Raw genomic sequence first — 20608 nt, 5'->3', positions numbered from 1 at the left:
TGCTATGGTTTACCCTCACCCCCCTAATGTGGAAATATATAGCCGAAATTTGTTTTAAGCTATTATATACTTACTACTATTATATAAACTTATAACTTTTTTGTCGATGCCCTGACATGTGTCTCACTTCCACTCACTAGCACTCACTTCCACTTGGAGGGACCTCTGAAGGAACTTCCGAAAATTGGAGGAAAAATTTCCCAAGTTTTTCTCATTGCAAAAAAATCATTAACATTCTCACTTTCAGATTGATTTTTAAAGCCATGTTGTACGTTCTTCCTCCAAATAAATACATTTATGTACCTCAATGCTGGTGTTCTTTTAAACGCCAATGAACCCAACAAGAATACTAGGCAAATAGATTGTATTCAGTGTATTGATTTCAATCAAAACGAGTCAAAACTAAATCTTAAAACGAGTGAAACTTACATTTAATATGCAAATCAAGCTTGAAACGAAAAAAAAATCACAACAAACAAGAGTTTGGGTATCGCCTCCTTCTTTCACTGTAAAAGTCTAAAACCTACTGCGTCATTGGCGCTTTACTGAAAACCAATTCTATTAAAAATATTTTCTTTTGTTCTTAATATTGCAAAACATTAACATTATAGTAAAATTTTGAACTGATGAGCTTTCAGCAATTAATATCATTGTACATCAAATATTCAGTTTAATTTATTAGTTATTTCTAAAGTTGTTCAAGACGGTTATAGTTTCACTATAAACAAGATTTTGGACTGCCCCCTTCCTTACTTACTTACTTACTTAGGTCCTCCTACGCCTGGGGGCGCATAAGGCAGCAACAGTGTTTCGCCACGACGACCTGTCCTGAGCCTTCAACCATAGCTCCTCCAACGAGGACCTCGCCAGCTTCGCCTCCTTCATTAGCGACCTGTCAAGGGTCATTTTCGGTCTTCCTGATTTGCGGAGACCGGGGGGTGTCCAACACTATGCATCGTGCGGCAGCCTTCCTTCCCCCATTCACATCATATGCCACCAATAAATCCATCGCCGCTTTCTAATAAGATCAAGGAAGGGGGTATGATTTGTCATACGATAGATTTCATCATTTCGTATTCTTTCTGTCAAATGTATATTTACGATAGACCTTAGGCAATTATTGTTGAATGCCTGGAGTCGTCGTTCTAGTTTAGCAGTGATGCTCCAAGTTTCGCAGCCGTACATAAGGACAGAGACCACATTGATATTATAAATTTTAAGCTTTAACTTCTGGGAATATTTATTATTTATCCAAACATTTCTAAGGTAGCTGAAAGCAGACCCAGCCAATGTTATTCGGCACAGTATTTCTCTTTCGGAATTGGCATCTTGCGTAAGAATGCTGCCGAGATACTTGAACTCTCTCACTTCCTCAATTTCCTCGTTGTTAACCAAAAGTCCTTCGGCTAAGTCAGGTATGACTGCATTCGACATTGAGTTGGTCTTGTTAGCATTTATGGAGAGTCCGACAGCATTTGCCATACGACCGAGTTCATTAATGTTGCGTTGCATATCTTCTGGGTCGTGGGTAATAAGCGCAACATCGTCAGCAAAATCACCATCATTGAGTTCTCTCAGTGGATTTAATTGTAGACTGCCACTAAAACTGCATCCACGGAGAACAAAATCAATCACTTTGGCAAACAGTAATGGTGATAGAATGCAGCCCTGCCTTACAACTGACTGAACAGGAAACCACTCCGTTAGGCCACCCTCTGTCTGTACTGCGCACATGATATCATGATATAGCGCTTTAATTATATTTACAATTTTGGTCGGAATTCCATAATGCACTAATATCTTCCATATGGGTCCGCGATGTATCGAGTCGAAAGCTTTGAGAAAATCTATAAATACTATAAGTAGCTGAACTTGCCATTCATTGGATTCATCCAGCAGGACTTTCAGGCTAAATATCAGGTCACAACATGATCTATTCTGGCGGAATCCGTGCTGCTCATCTCTCAGAACTTTCTCCACTTTACTTTGAATCCTGTCAAGAATTATTTGGCACAGGACTTTGCTGCCAACAGACTGTAAAGCAATACCTCTCCAATTATCACACTTAGTCTTTTGTCCCTTTTTGAAGAATTTTACAATTACTGCCTTCGACCATTCACTAGGGACTTTTTCTTCATCACAAACACGGGAAAGAAGTTCAAATATGGGTTCGGCTAGGGCGCTTCTACCGTACTTTAGTGATTCTGGTGGTATGCCATCATTGCGTGCAGCCTTTCCGTTTTTCAAAGTCTTTAGGACCTCCATGAGTTCAATAAGTAAGAGAGGTCCGGAACATATTCCGATATCGAAGAGTGGTTCTTCAGGGATATTTAAAGTAGTTGTGGGAGGCATCTGATTTAGTACCTCGCTAAAATGCTATTTCCTGTGTTGGACTATGTCATCAGTCTGGGTTAATAAAATACCATCTTTGCTTTCAACTTGGGTCGACAATGCCTTTGAAATACCCGCCAACTGCTTCGTTATGGCATAAACAGTACGGCTATCTCCCCGTCTAGCGGCTTCCTCAGCCTGTTCGGTCATAGTTTCAAGGTACATCCTCTTATCATCCCTGGCTGCTGCTTTGACTTGCTTATGGAGACGCTTGTACTGCGCTTTCAGGTTGTCTGCATATTCTCTAGAACAAGTCGTGCTATGGTCATACTTATCTACGAGGATTTTGAGTTGTGACCTTTGATCAATAATATCCCAACTACTTTCCGATATCCACTGCTCTTTCTTCTTCCTGTTGTAGCCCACAACTTCTTGTGCAACCTCTTTCACGGTTTCTGCAATTTTTTCCCACTGACTATCAAGCGACACTTCGTCCCTTAGAAGGGAAAACTTGTTTGACAACTGTGAATAAAAACCAAAAGTCTACTGCGTCATTGGCGCTTCACTGAAAATGAATTATATTGCAAATATTTTCTTTTCCAGTTCTTACAGAATTGAAAATAAAAATAAAATTACAGTGAAATAAATTCTTGAACTGATGGATTTTTCAACACTTAATATCATTATGTATCGAATATTCAATTTGATGTTGTTTATGCTTTCCAAGACTGTTCAAGACGCAAATATTTTCAGTAAAGCGTCAATGACGCAGTAGGTTTTAGACTTATACAGTGACAGAAGGAGGTCATACCCAAACTCTTGTTTGTGGTGAATTTTGTTCGTTTCAAGCTTGATTTGCACATTCAATGTAAGTTTCACTCGTTTTAAGATTTATTTATTCATTTACATTGATACCTACTGTATGTTTGTTTGCATTAACTGTTTATTTAATTACTGCTCGTTTCAAGTTTCATTTATACTTCAATAGCAAAATATTTTTGTTTTGTTTTAAGGCTTGATTTTCATATTCAACCTAAGCATTACTCGCTTTAAGATCTATTTATTCATTTATATTATTACTTGTTGTATGATTTTTGCTTTGATTGTTTATTTAATTTCTGTTCGTTTTGGGTTTCATTTATTCCTTCATATTAATTTCTGGTCGTTTTGACTTTGAATTTTAACAGGTATTTGTATCTCCTGAGCTTTAGTTTAAAATGGTCTTTACTTTTCTTTGAAAAATTTATGTTTCAGAAAGTTTTTTTAATTAATTTTTGTTCGTTGGGGGGCTAATTGCCTTTCGATCTCTTTTGACTCTTTAAAGGTGAACTAGAACTTTCTATTTTAAATCAAATGAGCCCTCTTTGGAGTTTATACGAGCATCCCTTCTATAAGAGCCATATATACCCCAAGAGCATAACTTAAAACGCCTGTCCCTTGGCCCTGGGGGGTTGTGTCGACCCCGGAGTTTTAATATCTGATGTTTGAACTTTTTTTTAACAAAATAGTCACATCAAATTTTTATCGGATGGGTTTATCCATCCAATAAACCCAAAGGCATGGAGGGCGGGAGGGGCTAGTTGCCCTCCGATCTTTTGTTAATCTGAGAACGCCTGCCCCCGAGTCCTTGGGGGTTGTGTCGAGACTGGAGTTTTTGTTATACGATCTTTGAACTATTTTAAAAAAAATGGCTATCTCAAAATTTTTATCGGATGTATTTGAGAAAAAAGGGCGAGGGGGGGGGACTGGTTACCTTCCAATATCTTTTGACGCTTAAAAAGTGAAATAGAACTTTCGATTTCCAATCAAATGAGCCCTCTCTGAAGTTTATACGAGCATTCCTTCCATAAGAACCATATATGCCCCCGGGGCATAACTTATAACCCTTGCCCTGAAGACTCTTGGGAGAGTGTCATGCTCAAAGATATAATTTCCAGAACTTTTAACTACATTGAACAAAATGGTAATCTCAAAATTTTGATTGGATGTTTGGGGAAATCGTGGCCGTGGAAGGGATGTTAGTTGCCTTCCAATCACTTTCGACTATTAAAAAGGGCACTAGCCATTTAAATTTTCAATCAAATGATACCTTTTTGAAGTATCCACGACAACGCGTTCTATAAAAACCTTATATGCCCCCAGGGCATAACTTACAACCTTTGCCCTAAGGGCTGTGGGGGGGGGGGGTCATCCTCATAGACGTAATTTCCAGAATTTGCAACTACATTGAACAAAATGGCTATCTCAAAATTTTGATTGGATGTGTTTGGGGAAAAGGTGGGCATGAGAGGAGGTTTAGTTGCCCTCCAATCTCTTTCGACTATTAAAAAGGTCACTAGCCCTGTGAATTTCCAATCGAATGAGCCCATTTTGAAGTTTCTGCGACAAATCTATATAAACGTTATATGCCCCTAGGGCATAACTTACAACCCTTGCCCTGAGGGCTATGGGAGAGTGTCCTCTACAAGAACATAATTTCTATCTGGAAATCAACTACGTAGTACAAAATGGCTATCTCAAAATTTTGTTTGGATGTGTTTGGGGTAATTATGGGGTGGAAGGGGTGTTAGGTGCCTTTCAATCCCTTTTGAACCTTAAAAAGGGAACTAGAACTCTTGATTTCCAATCGAATGAGCCCCCTTTGAAGTTTCTACGACAACTCCTTCCATATGAAGTGCCTCTAAAAAAAATAAATAATAAATTGCCTCTCAATTACTTGGACTATCTGTCTTGGCTTTTCTCTGTCTACAATTACCCAGAGTCTTGATGCAACCTATGCAACCTATTGAAAAATACTTGATAGCTTCAATTCAAAATCAACGGACATTGGAGCCGTATGGCCTTTACTATAGGCAACACTAAAGCGTTGCCTCTGAAACAGAGTTAGAACAGTCTTTAGTCCAAATAACGCGACCCGGTACCTTTAGGAGCCAGTTTAGGATATTCTATGAATTTTACGGGTTTTCCCATAATATGTCTCGGAATTAAAATTTTTTTATTAAAAAATATTTTGAAACTCAATTTTCCAACATATTGAGCCTTTTCTTCAAATTTAATGTTTTTATTGTTTGGGGATTATCTGACTAGTTTACCAAAGAAAGTTCCGTTGGACAGGTAAAAAGGAAAAGGAAACACCATAAATATTGAACCTGGTAGACAACATCTACCAGGAAATTGGGATCTTGGAGAAAATGAACATCCCTGAAGAAGCTCGACAAGAACCAGGACCATCTGAAAGCAAGAGGATGAGTTTCATTTGCAAGGGGTTTTAAAGACATTTTAAACATGAAATTGTCCATTTTGTTAGATCGACGTAAGGTATCCGACAGAAATACCACGAGAATTTTAATAGCTACTCTAGACGTACTAAATCTTAACCCTCTTAAAAACAAAGTCACGAAAACTTCATTACACCATAGAAGGCAACTGTTCAGAGAACTATATACTAATTTTTTTTGATAAAGTAAATATTCCTGAAAAAGAGCCCCTGGTTGTCCATTTGGACGGTAAACCATTACCAGGTGTTTTAAAAAATGAACAATGTGAGCGAATAGCTATTGCAATTTTATATGGCGAAAAGGAAGAGTTGTTGGGAGTTCCTGTAACAGAAAACAGCTCTGGAGAGGAGCAAGCCATAGCCGTATATGAATCCCTAGACGTATGGGGTCTTTCCAACACCGTCAAGGCGATGTGCTTCGACACTACAGCATCCAACACGAGAAGCCTCAATGGAGCATGCGTCATATTGGGGCATATATATATATATATATATATATATATATATATATATATATATATATATATATATATATATATATATATATATATATATATATATATATATATATATATATATATATATATATATATATACTCCCCCCCCCCAAAAAAAATACCCCTGTGGAAAATTCCTCTACGTAGAAAAGAGTAAGTACAAAGAGTAGCCAAAGAGTAAGTACAAAATAGGTACCTCAAAATGTCGATCCCAAGGGTTAAAAAAAAAAAAAAAAAAAAAAAACAGAAACAAAAAACAGTTTGATTTAATTTAAAAAATAGTCAAAAACATATAAAAAAAAAACAAGCGTTATTTATTTATATACGTAGTATGCTGTGGACGGCACTTGGATATAGAGCCGAAATATTTTTATGGTCCAAACAAATTTCACTGTCTTAGATAAACTCCCTGTTGTTGTAGTTGCTGTCGCTTTTATCCATGGTCCTTCTTTGGCAAAAAAAAAACAAAAAAAAACACACAATTCCTAACATTTGCATATATAAGTTTCCAACCTCTACAATAGTTCTCTGATTGTTTTTTTAGTTAGGGAGGGAAGGAGATGCCTAAAAGGGTGTAATTTAATGTTAAAACCTCCCAAGTCTTATTAAGCCTTTAGATAAATACAGAATTAGTTCTAAGGGAGATACGAGGGGAGATTGAAGGTAGCAATTGATGTATGATCCCGATGGCCATATCCGGGACTTTTGTTTAGGGGGGTTATTTTTTTGGGGTGTGGGGGGCATCAAAAATATGTAATTAATAACTAATCCCTCTTGATTTCTGGGAATATTTCTGGTCTACGCTGGTATTATGAAAGTAAAGAGTAACATTAAGTCCCAAAATGAGCAGAATTTATTCCGTATAGGAGGGTACTTCCCCTTCCTCCTCCCCACCCCTGCCTCATGGTCGTAGCAATTTCGAAAGATGCTCATTTGATCATAAATCAAGAGTTCTAGACCTTTGTTATATACATCGAAAGTGAATTGAGACCAACGAGCCCCTGTCCTAAAACAATTTCTGATGTCTGGTCCTTTTGTTACCCCTTAGGACATATGAGCCATATTTTGCGGTACATATTTTTTACTTTCTCTTTGACTGCTCAATTTTGCATGTGGGGTAATTTTCGGGGGAGGTGGGGGGGTATTCCAGGGGGATTTTTCCATGGAGGGGAATTTTCTGTGGAGGGGAATTTTTCATGTGGGGGGGGATTTTCCACGGGGGTATTTTTCGGTGGGTATTTTCCGCGTGGGGTGTTTTCTGGGGGGGGGGGTAAACACCTAGACCCGATAGCTTTGTCCGCAGTACACTTTTGACTGAGATGTCCACCTGACGAATCGTCAAGTGTTTCCTTCTTTGATATCTGAACCCTGTAATTAGGTCTGAATGTATTTTAATTGTCCAAAGATATTGCTAGATTATTTTATAAAGCCTTGAATAAGTATCTGTTGTTAATCTTGCAGAATATAAGGTACCGAATCCTCATGACATCCATGTTTTAAGCTGGGTCGGTAAAATTTGCAAAATTAGACTTACTCAAGAAAAGTACAAATAAGTTTTATCTTTTCTAGGGGGTAGAAGCCATTACGTATTCAGCCTCCAATGCAGCAAAGGACCGTCATCAAACATGACAAGCACGGATATGTCAATGATGAAGAAAATCTTTCTGGGTCTACTAGGTACAACAGCATGTGTCTACTTGACATTCATGCTCATTAATTCAGAACGATACTCCAAAGTACTTAACAGAAGACTGACTACTCTACTTGAAGTATCTGTGTCAAATATAGAAGAGCTAGAAATATGCCTAAATAAAACTTTAAGTTTAGAGGGTCTTCGAATTCCTAATCTCACATTATATCCCCGTGATATTGCAGATGTAAATAAAGAATTCGTCACGGTGCAGGAGGGACGGTGGCAGCCTCAGACATGTGTGCCAAAGGAAAGGCTGGCCGTAATTGTGCCATACAGAAATAGAACTGAGCAGTTATCTATGTTTTTGCACCACATGCACAGATTCCTTCAAAAACAGGTGCGTAATTACCAAATATTTATCATTGAACAGCAAGACACACTTAGTTTCAACAGGGCTGCACTTTTCAATGTAGGCTTTAAAGAATCTCAACGATATAACAATTTTACATGCTTTATATTTCACGACGTAGATTTGCTTCCAGAAAATGACAATCTCTTCTATAACTGTGAATCTGGGACTGTAAGACATTTTGCAGAACTAATCTCGAATATGAAATACGAGCGCATATATACAGAATGTGCCGGGGGTGTAACAGCTTTTCATATTCAAGATTTTCTGACAATCAACGGTTTCTCAAATGTATACTGGGGCTGGGGCGCAGAGGACGATGATTTATACAGAAGAGTAAAAGAAAAACATCTGAAATTTGAACATCAGCCAGACGAACAAGCCCGATACACTGCTCTCGAACATGCACATTCCGATGAAAACGCAATGCGCTTTAAGCTATTAAATGATTGTAAAAGACGAATGAAGTATGATGGGTTGTGTAGTTTAGTCTACAATGTTTCTGAAACTGACACTCATAAGTTGTACTTAAAAATAGGAGTGAATTTAAACCAGCTTAGGAAACATGTTCATACGAAATGGAAGATATGAAATTCAAAAATTTAGAAGAAGCAAGAATAACGGTAAAACAGCTTAGTTTTCAATTGACATGCCAGGACGTTGGTCTAGTCCTGTTCTCTAATGATCTTGCTGACATGCTCATAATTAAAATAAAAAAAGGATAAGTAGTGATAAAAATGCACTTAACCGAGAGGTGAACCAAAACTACACAATATTTAAGTTTTTTGTATGACACCCAGCATTTCAATGAGGATATTACAGTTTATTTTGAAGGACATGTATAGAGTAAGCTGTAAGGCATATGTTATCAAAATTTACTTTCAAGATGACGTTTCTTCGGGCCTATAATCAGTGGGCAAATCTGAAGTTTCTAAAACTTTTTTTTACTGAGCGATAAATGATCAAACAAACAAACAACTGGCTATCGAAGTTCAAAATTGAAAAAAAAAATAAAACACGACCGGTCTTAAGCATAATGATTGCATAATGACTGCTAAATATTTTTGGTATACACCATTGTTAAGTAGGGCAAAGACTGACCAAATGCACTTAATTTACATATGTTGATGTAAAAAAAAGCGTGAAACACAAAACGAGCAAACTACACAATAAGTAATCAAATCAAATTTAAAACGAACAGAAAATATAGCCTACATGAGTTGGGCCAATGTCCCCTACGGCTTGTAAAGGACAGAGTAAAGTTACACTTGACTGACTTGTAACTTTATATGGTCACAAGGATTTTCTCTAAAAATATGAATTAATATCATTAACAGCCAAACAAAAACTATTTGACTTTGCACAGAAAAAAAAAAACATTTTCAAGGAATCGATTTGACTGAATCTATTTTAAAGAAAATGCTCTACGCGCGAGCCTATAAGCAAACACCAAGAGCTTTTGGACGTTGTTTCTGCTATCCAAAACGTACATCAAAACAACCAATGAACACTTTGTTGCTTTGGATGGTTCAAATATTCTCACAACAAAACAACAATAGATTTTTGTTTTTCTCCTACGTTGGAAACTTATGCACACTAATAACCCTCATTCCTTAAAAAGCAATTCAATCCATTATGAAGTGACTTATTTTTTATTTACAGCGTCATCTTCAATGCGTGATCATTTTTAATCCAGTAAAACCTTATTTAAGCTGTTTTGATTTTTATTGGCTAATCTTTATGCAGTTCCTGGGTCAGTGTCATTATTAGCCAAAATATTTGGGGAGGGGGGCAGCAAGAGATTTTACGGGACTGGCTGGTCATTTTAACCGACTAGTTTTGTCAAAAATTAGCATAATGTCCGTTTCGAATACAATACGTAAAATCACAGCACGAGTCGCTAAAACCGCTGCATTTACCAGCATAGATTCAGATTTCGGTACACATCATGTTACTATTTTAATGTTGTTTACTTAACCAAATGAAAAATTGTGGCATCATCTTTAAAATCCCGGCAGGAGTCGGTAAAAGTGCTGCGTTTACCCACCAAGTTCTAAATTTCTGTAGATGACATGTGAGTATTTCGTGGTCTTGACCGAACAAAGAATTTTAGCAGCGTCGGAAAAATTGTGGCGCAAATCGCCACGATTTTACCGACTTTTTTTTCTTACTGAGTGACAAACCCCATACGCCCCCCACCATACGTTACGTCCCTACCCTGGGTATTATGAATAGAAATATATTTATTAGTTGATCGATAAAAACTAAAATTGTTGCCTTCCATAGAAGGAGCAGAAATAGGACATATGAATTCTGAATTATTGCTAATATTTCCTGTAAATGGACGAGTTTACTAAGTCTAAGAATCGTTGTTAATTTACGAAAGGAAAGACAGGACAACACCCATAATATCACGAAACAAGGCTTACAAAAAACATCCTTCAGATCTAGCAACGGGACATCTCCTCGTCAACGCCATTTCAGAATATTCCCCATAACTAAAATTTCAAGTTTTCCTATATTAAGTAAGTCACGTGATTGTAGATTATTTCTCAATTTTTGGTATGATTTCATATAGATCCCGCAGGCTCTCTAGCGCATATTTTTCTTTTTTTCCATCTAATCACGAATACGCTTCCTTGAAACAATTCCGAACACTACAAAACATAATTCAAGTGCAAAAAACAAATGAACTAAAAGTTAAATTTCACGTATTTTCGAAAGAATGTCGAAATATTTTTCTGTTTTGATATTGCATTCATGTTTTCGAAATTTCTAGGTTGTAACACAAGATATTCTTTTCTTCCTAAAGCTCCTTTTCCCCCCTTTTAATTCAAATAAATATAAACCGTCAAACGTCAAATAAACCTTTATTGGAAAAAAAAGAGAAATATGGTTATAGTCACGAATGACGATATTATACCTTTTTATTATTATTCTTTTTTTGCTGGGGGGGGGGGGGCTGAAGAATTAAGTAAAATGGCAGGAATACAATAAACCATAAAAGATGATGATGTCTGTTAGAAATTTCCCATAAGAGGGTTCAACGTTCTTCCATCTTAAATCCTTATCAGTCCTTTTTCTTTGTTCTATAGCTTTTTTTCTTCTTTAGCTTATACTTATATTTTTAATTTTACACGCAAAAACGAAACTTCAGAAAAAAGGGTGATAAGATTGTTTTTAAACCTTCTATTAATCCACACTTATCATTTCGTAGTTTCTTTGAGTTTTCATGTATTACTGCTTGCATCTCTCGCGACAGTTTTAAGCTTTACTACCTTAGTTTCACTGGCAGTGATAATTGCGTCAATGCGTACAAAGATGTTTTAATGTTTTACAATAAATGACTATTTTTACTATTATGCATTTGTAGCTGCTTTTTTTCTTCCTTAAATCATACTAATATGTAGACGGCTTACTTTAAGCGAGGCAACTGGCAAAACAGATGGATAAAGTTGGCGAGAAGATCCATCCAGATGGCATAATAGTAAAATATTGTATTGACACGTTAAGAAATTAAAAGTAAGTGGTCAATCTCGACTTTTTTCAATTAAAGACAGGAACGAAGCCTCAGTTATTGACGAGAAAAGTATCCAAACAAGCTATCCTAGATCATCGAAAGAGGGCTCGTATGAACAGAAACTGGAAGTTCTATTGTCATTTTGAGTAAAAAAGACATCCCCGCAAAGTGGCGTTGTCTGCTATTTTGTGGGGTAACATAAAACTTTTGATCCGAAGAGGGCTGAAATGTCACAGAGTGATGATTTTGAGATGGTAATCCATTTAGAATTACTAAAACATGTATCGTCTTCCAGTTTCTCAGACCACAAAACCTCAAGATGGCGTCGTTCCTAAAGATATAGGCAGTCCACAGAAATAAATGGTTAATATAAAAATTATTTATAAACCTCTTTTGACTGAGCTAATTCATTTGAAGCTTATAAAATTTATTAAAAGGGTGTATGGCTGCGCACCAGCTATTTGGGAGAGGGTTTAGAGGATCTTTCCGTAAATAGAGAGGGAATTTTTTTTTCTGCTGATTCTTAACATGTGAAATTTCTAATTGCTCCCCAAAAGTTATTGACATAAGACGATTTGCACAATTTTAGAGAAAGAAGTCAAACTGCACCAAATAGGCAATGAATAATTTAAAATGAAATTTGACATGTCTGGAAACCCCAAAGCTGCTATGCACAAAAATACAAATTTCATATTTTTCTTTAAACGGATGGTCATGCACATGTGTTTATTTAGATTGCTATTTTTCTCAGGGTGATCGTATCGAAGCAGTGGTCGTACGCTATCAAAAAAGGGTTATTGGACCCTCTTTTGATATTAACCCTCTTTATCAAAAGACGGTTGTTGAACCCTATTTTTATAAATTTTAAATGTTCTGGACAGAACATTTAAATTCTAGTGCGCTTTAAAGTGAAAAAAAAAACTCACAATAAATCCCGATTTTCGACATTTTGTCCAACAAAACAACAGTTTTGAACGAAAACTATTGAAAGAATGCTCACATAGCCTCCCATTCTCAGTAAAAAAAAAAAGAAAACAAAAAAGAAAAGTAAAGTGAAAGTGCCTTTTCTTGATATGTTGTCAAGCCACTGTTTTAGTAAAAGTCGACTTAAAAAAATAATTCAAATGTACTTCAGAGGGTAACAAAGATCCCAATTCGCTGATGGACATTAACATTTGTTTCCATTTGTTTATATACCTCTACCTCAAGTTTACTCCTTCTGTAACACATTTCTCAAGACTATTCGTGAAAAAAAGTAAGGAATAATATAATGGAAAGGAATCAAATGCTTCACCTAACCTGATTTTGAAACCTTTACCTTTTATAAGCAACAAAAAAAAAATTGGGGGGAATTTTAAATTCGTCCGACTTTTATGTCGTGGACTAATTTTTTGCATAATTATTCATAAAGTTATTCCGTTGTGTGCTTTAGAAAATCTTGCATGTTATCTCATTACCATGATTAGTGGCGTGTCACCAAGCAATTTAATTACTCCACGAATCTTGCAGCAACAAGATATAGCTATTAAACGAAATAAAAATAAATGATGCAATGGATTAATTACAAAAATTCTAGGTCTGATTTCAAAAGTTTATCCTGTTATCATATAAGGGCATAGTAAAGTGGTTCTTGGAAGATGTGGAGTAATGTAATTTGCATTATAAATTTTTTACGAATATAAGCTTTTAAAGTATTAAAAGCTTTAATACTTTTTAAGGGCATGGGGGGGGGGCTAGTTGCCCTCTGATCTCTTTTGACTCTTAAAAAGTGAACGAAAACTTTCAATTTCCAATCAAATGAGCCCTGTCTGAAGTTAATACGAGCATCCCTTCTATAAAAAAACACATGTGCCCCCAGGGCATAACTTACAACGTCTGTCCCTAGGCCCTGGGGGATTGTGTCGATCCGGAGTTTTCGTTATATGATATTTGAGCGGTTTTTTAGCATAATGTCTATCTCGAAATTTTTATTGGATACATTTGGGAAAAAGAAGGTATGGGGGGGGGGGCTAGTTGCCATCCAATCTCTTTTGACTCTTAAAAAGTGAAATAGAACTTTCAATTTCCGATCAAATAAGCCCTTTATGAAGTTTATACAAGCATCCTTTCTATAAAAACCATATATGCCCTCAGGGCATAACTTACAACACCTGTCCCTACGCCTTGGGTGGTTTTGTTTACCCGGAGTTTTCGTTATATGATCTTCTAACGGTTTTTAATAAAATGGCTATGTCAAAAATTTTTATTGGATGCATTTTGGGAAAAAGGGGCGTGGGGGGGGGGGGCTAGTTGCCTCCGATTTCTTTAACTCTTTAAAAGTGAACTAGACCTTTCAATTTCCAATCGCATGAGCCTTCTCTGAAGTTTATACGAGCATCCCTTCTATAAGAAACATATATGCCCCCAGGGACATAACTTATAAAGCGTGCCCCCGGGCCCTGGGTGGTTGTGTCGACCCCAGACTTTTTGTTATATGATTTTTGAAATTTTTTTTAACAAAATGGCTATCTCAAAATTTTATCGGATGTATTTGGGGAAAAAAGGGCGTGGGGGGCTAGTTGCCTTCCGATCACATTTGACTCTTAAAAAAGGCTCTAGAACTTCTGATTTCTAACCGAATGATACCTCTCTGAAGTTTATACGACGACCCCTTCCATATGAAGTGCCTCTGATAAAAAAAATAGAAATAATTAATAAATAACAGTTTTTAAGAACAGAATAGACTCCAGAAGTGCAACTATTCGATATGAATATTTACCAAATAACCTCTTTGAAACAACAGAAGTTAGTTAACATTTATAGCTATCCGGTTGTTTTCACAACTAAGCAAGAACTAGAATCAAAGACAAAAAAGTAAAAGAAAAAAAGCGCTAAGGAGCTAGTTTTTATAATGGGTTTTTGGTTATTCAAAAAGTAGGCTACAGTTGCAAACACAAAATATTTTTTGCTCCCCATTCTGCTCATATTGCTCCCAAAAACAAATTGCTGTTTTGCGTCAGCTGTTTTGAAACAACAGAAGCTGTTAATAGTTGTTTATAGTGGGTTAAACCTACAACTAAGCAAGGCACAATTTCTTGATTAGTTGTGAATTTAATTTAAAAAAAGTTCTTACACGTTAGTGTTCATAATTGTTTTCCGTTATTCAACAAGTATAGTCGCAGATAAGAAATGCAGAAATGTTATGATTTCCAATTATCAAGTAGCGCATGTTACTTTATATACTTTAATATACGATTGCAAAATACAACACAATTTCAATACCTAACATGAAATGCAAAACACTATTCCTTGACAATAAAAAAGAATATATATATATATATATATATATATATATATATATATATATATATATATATATATATATATATATATATATATATATATATATATATATATATATATATATATATATATATATATATCCCGGGCAGATATATGTTAGATCTGCCCGGGATGAAGTGTATTTCGCGTACAAGGTGTCAGAATGCGTGAGGAGGTCAGATGCTGTATATTCGTGATGACTGGTCTTTTAGTATTCTCAGTGATTTGTCTGTATTTGATGAAGGGTTATGTGAGACTATTTTTGTTGAAGTTGTACCTTTGGGCTGTAATCCATTTATTGTCGGGTCTGTTTATCGATCTCCGTCGGGTAACCCAAAAATATTTTTTGAAGTTTTTGAACCGCTGTTAAAAAATCTGGAAGCGTTGAAAAAACCGGTTATTATTTCGGGTGATTTTAATTTTGATCTTTTGAATCTTGATGTTGGAAATAATAAGGAGTTTTTAACTATGATGTTGTATTCTAATTTTCTTCCAAGTATTTCTCTGCCGACAAGAGTTACAGCTAACACAGCTACATTATTAGATAATATATTTTTCTCTCCTGTTTTATTTAATGCTGAAAAATCGTCAGTAATTTTGTCTGATATGTCAGATCATTTTCCGGTGAGTGTTCTTTTAAATTTAAATAATAGTAATAAACAACATCGAGATTCAACAATGGATAATTCAAAAAAGCGATATACATGGATTGATTGTAAAGTTCTACGTCAGTTAATTGGTGACTATGATTGGAGTTCGGTTTATGGCTCAGATGACGCAAATTTTGCGTTTTCAGATTTTATTGATCAAATGATGTGACTGCGGGATCGGGCTTCTTCAACACGAGTTTCGCATGGAAAGTTTGCGCAGAAATTTGACCCATGGATTACTGAAGGTATTTTGGCATCGTTAAAAAATAAAAATAGAAAATTTAAGAATTATTTAAAATTACAGACACCTGAGTCGTTTGTAGAATTAAGAGTTTTTAGGGATAAGTTAAATTAAAATATAAGAAAAGAGAAGAGAAAAAATTATAAAAATAAAATTTTTGAGTATAAATAGGATATTAGAAAAAAATGGCAATTGATAAATAAAAAGATACGTCCTCATAGTCGTAAAATACTAGTGTTAATTGCCTTGTTTTAAATGGGGAAAATGTTACACAGCCCAATGAAATTTTAAATGCTTTTGGATATTATTTCAGTAATATTGGTTCTTGACTTGCATCGACAATGAATATGCAACTGAATTCCCCTTCTATTCCAGTTAATGAGCAAAATGCAGAAAATTCGTTTTCTTTTTCTGAGATTAAGCCTCATGAGATTGAAAAAGTTATTCTGAAGCTTAAACGGAGTTTTTCTAAGGACGAATTTGGATTTTCGGCTCAAACCGTAAAGCAAGTAGCGTCAAGCATTTCACCTTTGCTGGCACATATTTTTAATTTATCACTTATGCATGGGGTTTTTCCTGAACTTTTAAAAAAAGTAAATGTTATAGCATTACCTAGGCTGGGAGTTCAACTGACCCTTCAGATTATAGAGGCATTTCTCTACTTTCGGTTTTCAGCAAAATTTTGGAAAAACGTGCAAATAGTCAATTACAAAAATATTTATTTGATAGTAAGATTTTACACACGTCTCAAAATGGTTTTATAAAAGGAAAGTCAACTGAACTGGCAATTCATGAGCTTTTACTAAATATTAATGATTCACTAGATGATGGTCAACACGTGTTGGCGATTTTTATTGATGTTGTCAAAGCGTTTGACACCGTAAATCATTCGTTGCTTCTTTTTAAACTAAAGTCTTATGGGTTTTCAACACAAGTTATTAAATTTTTTTCATCTTACCTTTCTGGGAGACGACTAGATTGTGTTGATAAATCTCGTGATCTCTGTTCCGAAACTTTTCCAATTACTTACGGAGTGCCTCAGGGCTCTGTTCTTGGGCCTATTCTATTTATTCTTTTTATAAATGATTTGCCAGAAGTTTTGCCTCTTTGTAAAATTAGAATGTTTGCTGATGATGTAGTAATTTTTGCTTCTCACCGGGACCTATCAGTTCTTTTCCAGAACCTTGGAAGTACGTTACTAACAGTATCTGATTGGTATTCAAGGAATTTACTAGCTCTTAATGAAAAAAAATGCCAGTATATGTTATTTTCGCGAACTGGATCAGTAGTGTCAGATACCTTCTCTCTTTTTTTGAATGGTCTTGAATTAAGACGGGTGGATCAGTTCAAATATCTTGGGATTATTTTAGATGAAAATTTGTCGTTTCATAATTATGTAAAAACACTGTCGTTAAAAGTTTCCCGAAATATTGGCATGCTATCTCGTCTTTGTCACTTTTTTCCTAAAGCTATTCTAAAATCTATTTATTATTCTTTTGTCCACCCATATTTTCTCTATTGCATTTCGGTTTGGGCATCTACCTTTCCGCCTGTTTTCAAATCTCTTCAAATACTTCAGAATAAAGCAATGAGGATTCTTTTTAATATTGATTGCAGAACTTCAGTTAGACACCTATATGGGACTTCAGGAATTTTCTCTTTGGACCAACTTCATTTAATTTCTATCTCTAGTATTTGTCATGATTATCAATATAGTAATTTACCTGTAAATTTCTCCGGCATTTTCTCAACTAATTCTCAATTTCATAATTATCCTACTACGCATCGTTCAGACTTTTCGTGCGAAATTCGCCCGACATCGAGAGCGGGATTCAGCATCCGTCACATTGGCCCAAAAATCTCGAACTCAATTCCTGCATCAGTTCGAGAATGTAGCAACAAGCGACATTTTCTAAGACTGGTGAAGAAATATCTTATGACATGCTAAGCATTTTGTTCGTTAGGATTTTCTTTTTTGTTGTTGTAAAATTTAGTTAGAAAATGGCTGTGTATTTTCGTTGGCAATATTTTCAGCGCTAAAGTATGCCAGCGCATGTGCACTGTTTTGTGAAATTTATTTATATATGTGTTATAAATAAAAATATACTACTCTACTCTACTCTTTATAAAATATATATATATATATATATATATATATATATATATATATATATATATATATATATATATATATATATATATATATATATATATATATATATATATATATATATACAGTTGTTTCGCATAAGTACATCGGTTACATAAAACTTTTGCTGTGGACACAGGTTTACAGCGAACTATTCAGACCAATGATCATTGTTCTCCACGATGTTTAGTCAGATCTATCGTAAACACATCAGATTCAAATATAGACTTTAAACAAACTTTAAATTTTAAATGCTCAGAAATTTTGATTTTCCTAGCAGTCCTAGCCCAGTGGTTGCCAGATTGGACTTGCAATCCCTTGTCCTTTGCAGCAGGTGATCGAGTACGGGTGTCGTTGACTATTTGAATTAGGATGGGGGTCAGTGGCATGGTTCTATGGTTCTGTAAGAACAGCCCAAGTCGACCCAGCTCCAAACCTGGAGAAATCTGGGAGGGAAAACATTGGAAGCGTCGGAAGACTTGCCCCCAGATATACATTGCACTCTCTTGCCGAAGGCAGAGAATCAGCAGACTAGTACCTGCACTCTGTGGACCATCAGTAAAGTATGCTGAAAGTTTGTGTTTAGATGGGTTTTTTTACAGTCGGTATTTCTCGGCTGATCCGCCAAAGAAAATACAAAAACAGTTTAAAACAGCGACAAAATACAAATATACAATTATACAGCTAGTATTATACCACATTATGTTGTATTATAATTATATTTACAACTGTACAATAATATTACTGTTTGACTAGCCATTAAACGCAGGAAGTTATCATGTCAGTTTTAGATCTTAAATATGCGTTACGTAAGCTTCTGTAGCGTTTTGAACTGATGAAAGAGTTCAGTTGTGCATTGTCTTTTCATAAGGGATTTAATAAGGCAGAATATCAGATATTACGAGTTTGAACTCTAGGGGATTCAACTTCTGAATATCGTCTTAAGCCGCTTCGGATACTTAAAGTGCTGTTTGATATGACAGTATTTTCGGTTTTATTAAGCATAAACTGAAACTTTCTTTCAAAATGATATCAAACATAATCCCTACCAAACATAGTAGAATGAGAGCAACTTGGAGTAACGTCCCTCACGCTAATTACCTTTGCCAAGAAATTTCTAGAAAGGAATCCTTATAAAAATTTCTGTTTCCAGCGATCATTGGGCATGTGCAATTACCTCTCAGCAGAGAATATTCTAAACAGACACCAAGTCTCTTAAGTTTCTTCAAAGGAGCTCCGAGTCAAAGTGATCAGAAGGCAACTAGCCCCCCCTTTGCCCAAGCGCATCCGATCAAAATTTTGAGATATTCGTTTTGCTCAAAATAGACTAAAGGTCAAATAATTGCCTCCTAGGTTGACAAAGCCCCCACAGTCCAGAGGCAAGGGGTGTAAGTTATGCAAGTTGTCCATTGTTAACACAGAAGGTTTTTATGGAAGGGGTGGTCGTATGGACTTTGGAGGAGCCTCATTTTCGTAGAAATCGAAAGTTCTAGTTCCCTTTTTAAGAGTCAAAAGTGATCAGAGGGCAACTAGCCCCCATCCCCTTCCTTTTTCCTCCAAATACATCCGATAAAAATTTTGAAATAGACATTTTTTTCAAAATAGTCCATAGAGCAATTTAACCATGCCTCCGGGGTTGACAGCCACGCGAACCCCGGGGCAAGGGTCGTAAGCTTTGCTCGTTGCCCTTTTTTAACTTCTTAGATTTTTATGTAAAAAAGAGTGGTCGTATAAACTTTGGAGTGGCTCATTCAATTGGAAATTGAAAGTTCTAACACCATTTTTAAGAGCCAAAAGCAGTCGGAAGGGAACTGACCCCTATCCACGCCTTTTTTTCCCCAAACGCCTACGATCAAAATTTTGAGATGGCCATTTCGTACAAAATAATCCAAAGAACAAAAAACTATGCCTCCAAGGTTCAGAAAACTCTCCACAGCCCCTGGGACAACAGCTGTAAGCTACGCAAGTTGCCCATTATTAACGTGTAAGGTTTTTACGAAAGAAGTAGTCGTATAAACTTTGGAGGAGGATAGAAATCAAAAGTTCTACTTCCCTTTTAAAAATCAAAAAGTGATCAGAGAGCAACTATGTTCCCCTCCTTTTCCCCAAATGCATCCGATCAAAATTTGGATATAGCCATTTTTTTCAAAATAGTCCAAAGGTCAAATAGCTATGCCTCCAGGGTTTACACCTCCCCCCACCAGCCCTTCTGCAAGGGCTGTAAGTTATGCAAGTTGCCCACTGTTGACATATAAGATCTTTTATCAAGAAAAGAAGGCATGTTTGATCATGGAGTTCCTAAAAAGCTTAGAGTATTATGATGAAAATTTAAGGAAAGGTTGAGAGGGATGCCAAACACAATCGAAATACACTTTGTCCTTGCTGGTTGTGAAAAGAGAATATCAGGAATATCTAAGGAGAGGCTGAGGGTATTAGGTTCAAACTTTCAGGGTATATTTATGAGATGTTGAAGAAAGATTGGAGGGCAACCACTCTCCACAAACGGTTAGAATTTGGTAACTATCATTATGTTCAAACTAGTCAACAGTTTTAACGACTAAGCCTCCAGTGCTGCAATAC

General features: G+C 35.9%; 3 protein-coding genes across 5 annotated transcripts in view; 2 read left to right on the top strand and 1 right to left on the bottom strand.

Moving 5' to 3' along the window:
- The window catches only part of TM9SF3 (transmembrane 9 superfamily protein member 3), a 696120-nt gene that overhangs the window by 383057 nt on the left and 292455 nt on the right, over positions 1–20608 (top strand). The window lies entirely within an intron of this gene.
- LOC148955147 (xylosyl- and glucuronyltransferase LARGE2s-like) overlaps positions 1–20608 on the bottom strand; it is a 159743-nt gene that overhangs the window by 57991 nt on the left and 81144 nt on the right. The gene's annotated exons all lie outside the window — the stretch shown is intronic.
- LOC148955148 (beta-1,4-galactosyltransferase 4-like) overlaps positions 1–20608 on the top strand; it is a 69752-nt gene that overhangs the window by 8848 nt on the left and 40296 nt on the right. Inside the window, exon 2 of one of the 3 annotated variants that reach the window (XM_089100570.1) lies at positions 7675–8135. In XM_089100570.1, the coding sequence (XP_088956696.1) occupies positions 7731–8135 (405 nt within the window). In that variant the 5' untranslated portion in view covers positions 7675–7730. Of the gene's footprint in view, positions 1–7674; positions 11594–20608 lie in introns of those variants that run through there. The other 2 variants (XM_089100566.1, XM_089100564.1) reach the window with 2 other exon arrangements.

The sequence above is a fragment of the Artemia sp. Qi Xiang Cuo genome, chromosome 2 (assembly GCF_049724085.1).
Source record: "Artemia sp. Qi Xiang Cuo chromosome 2, ASM4972408v1, whole genome shotgun sequence".
In the NCBI taxonomy this organism is placed as follows: Eukaryota; Metazoa; Arthropoda; class Branchiopoda; order Anostraca; family Artemiidae; genus Artemia; species Artemia sp. Qi Xiang Cuo.
This window is presented reverse-complemented; position numbering and strand designations above follow the sequence as displayed.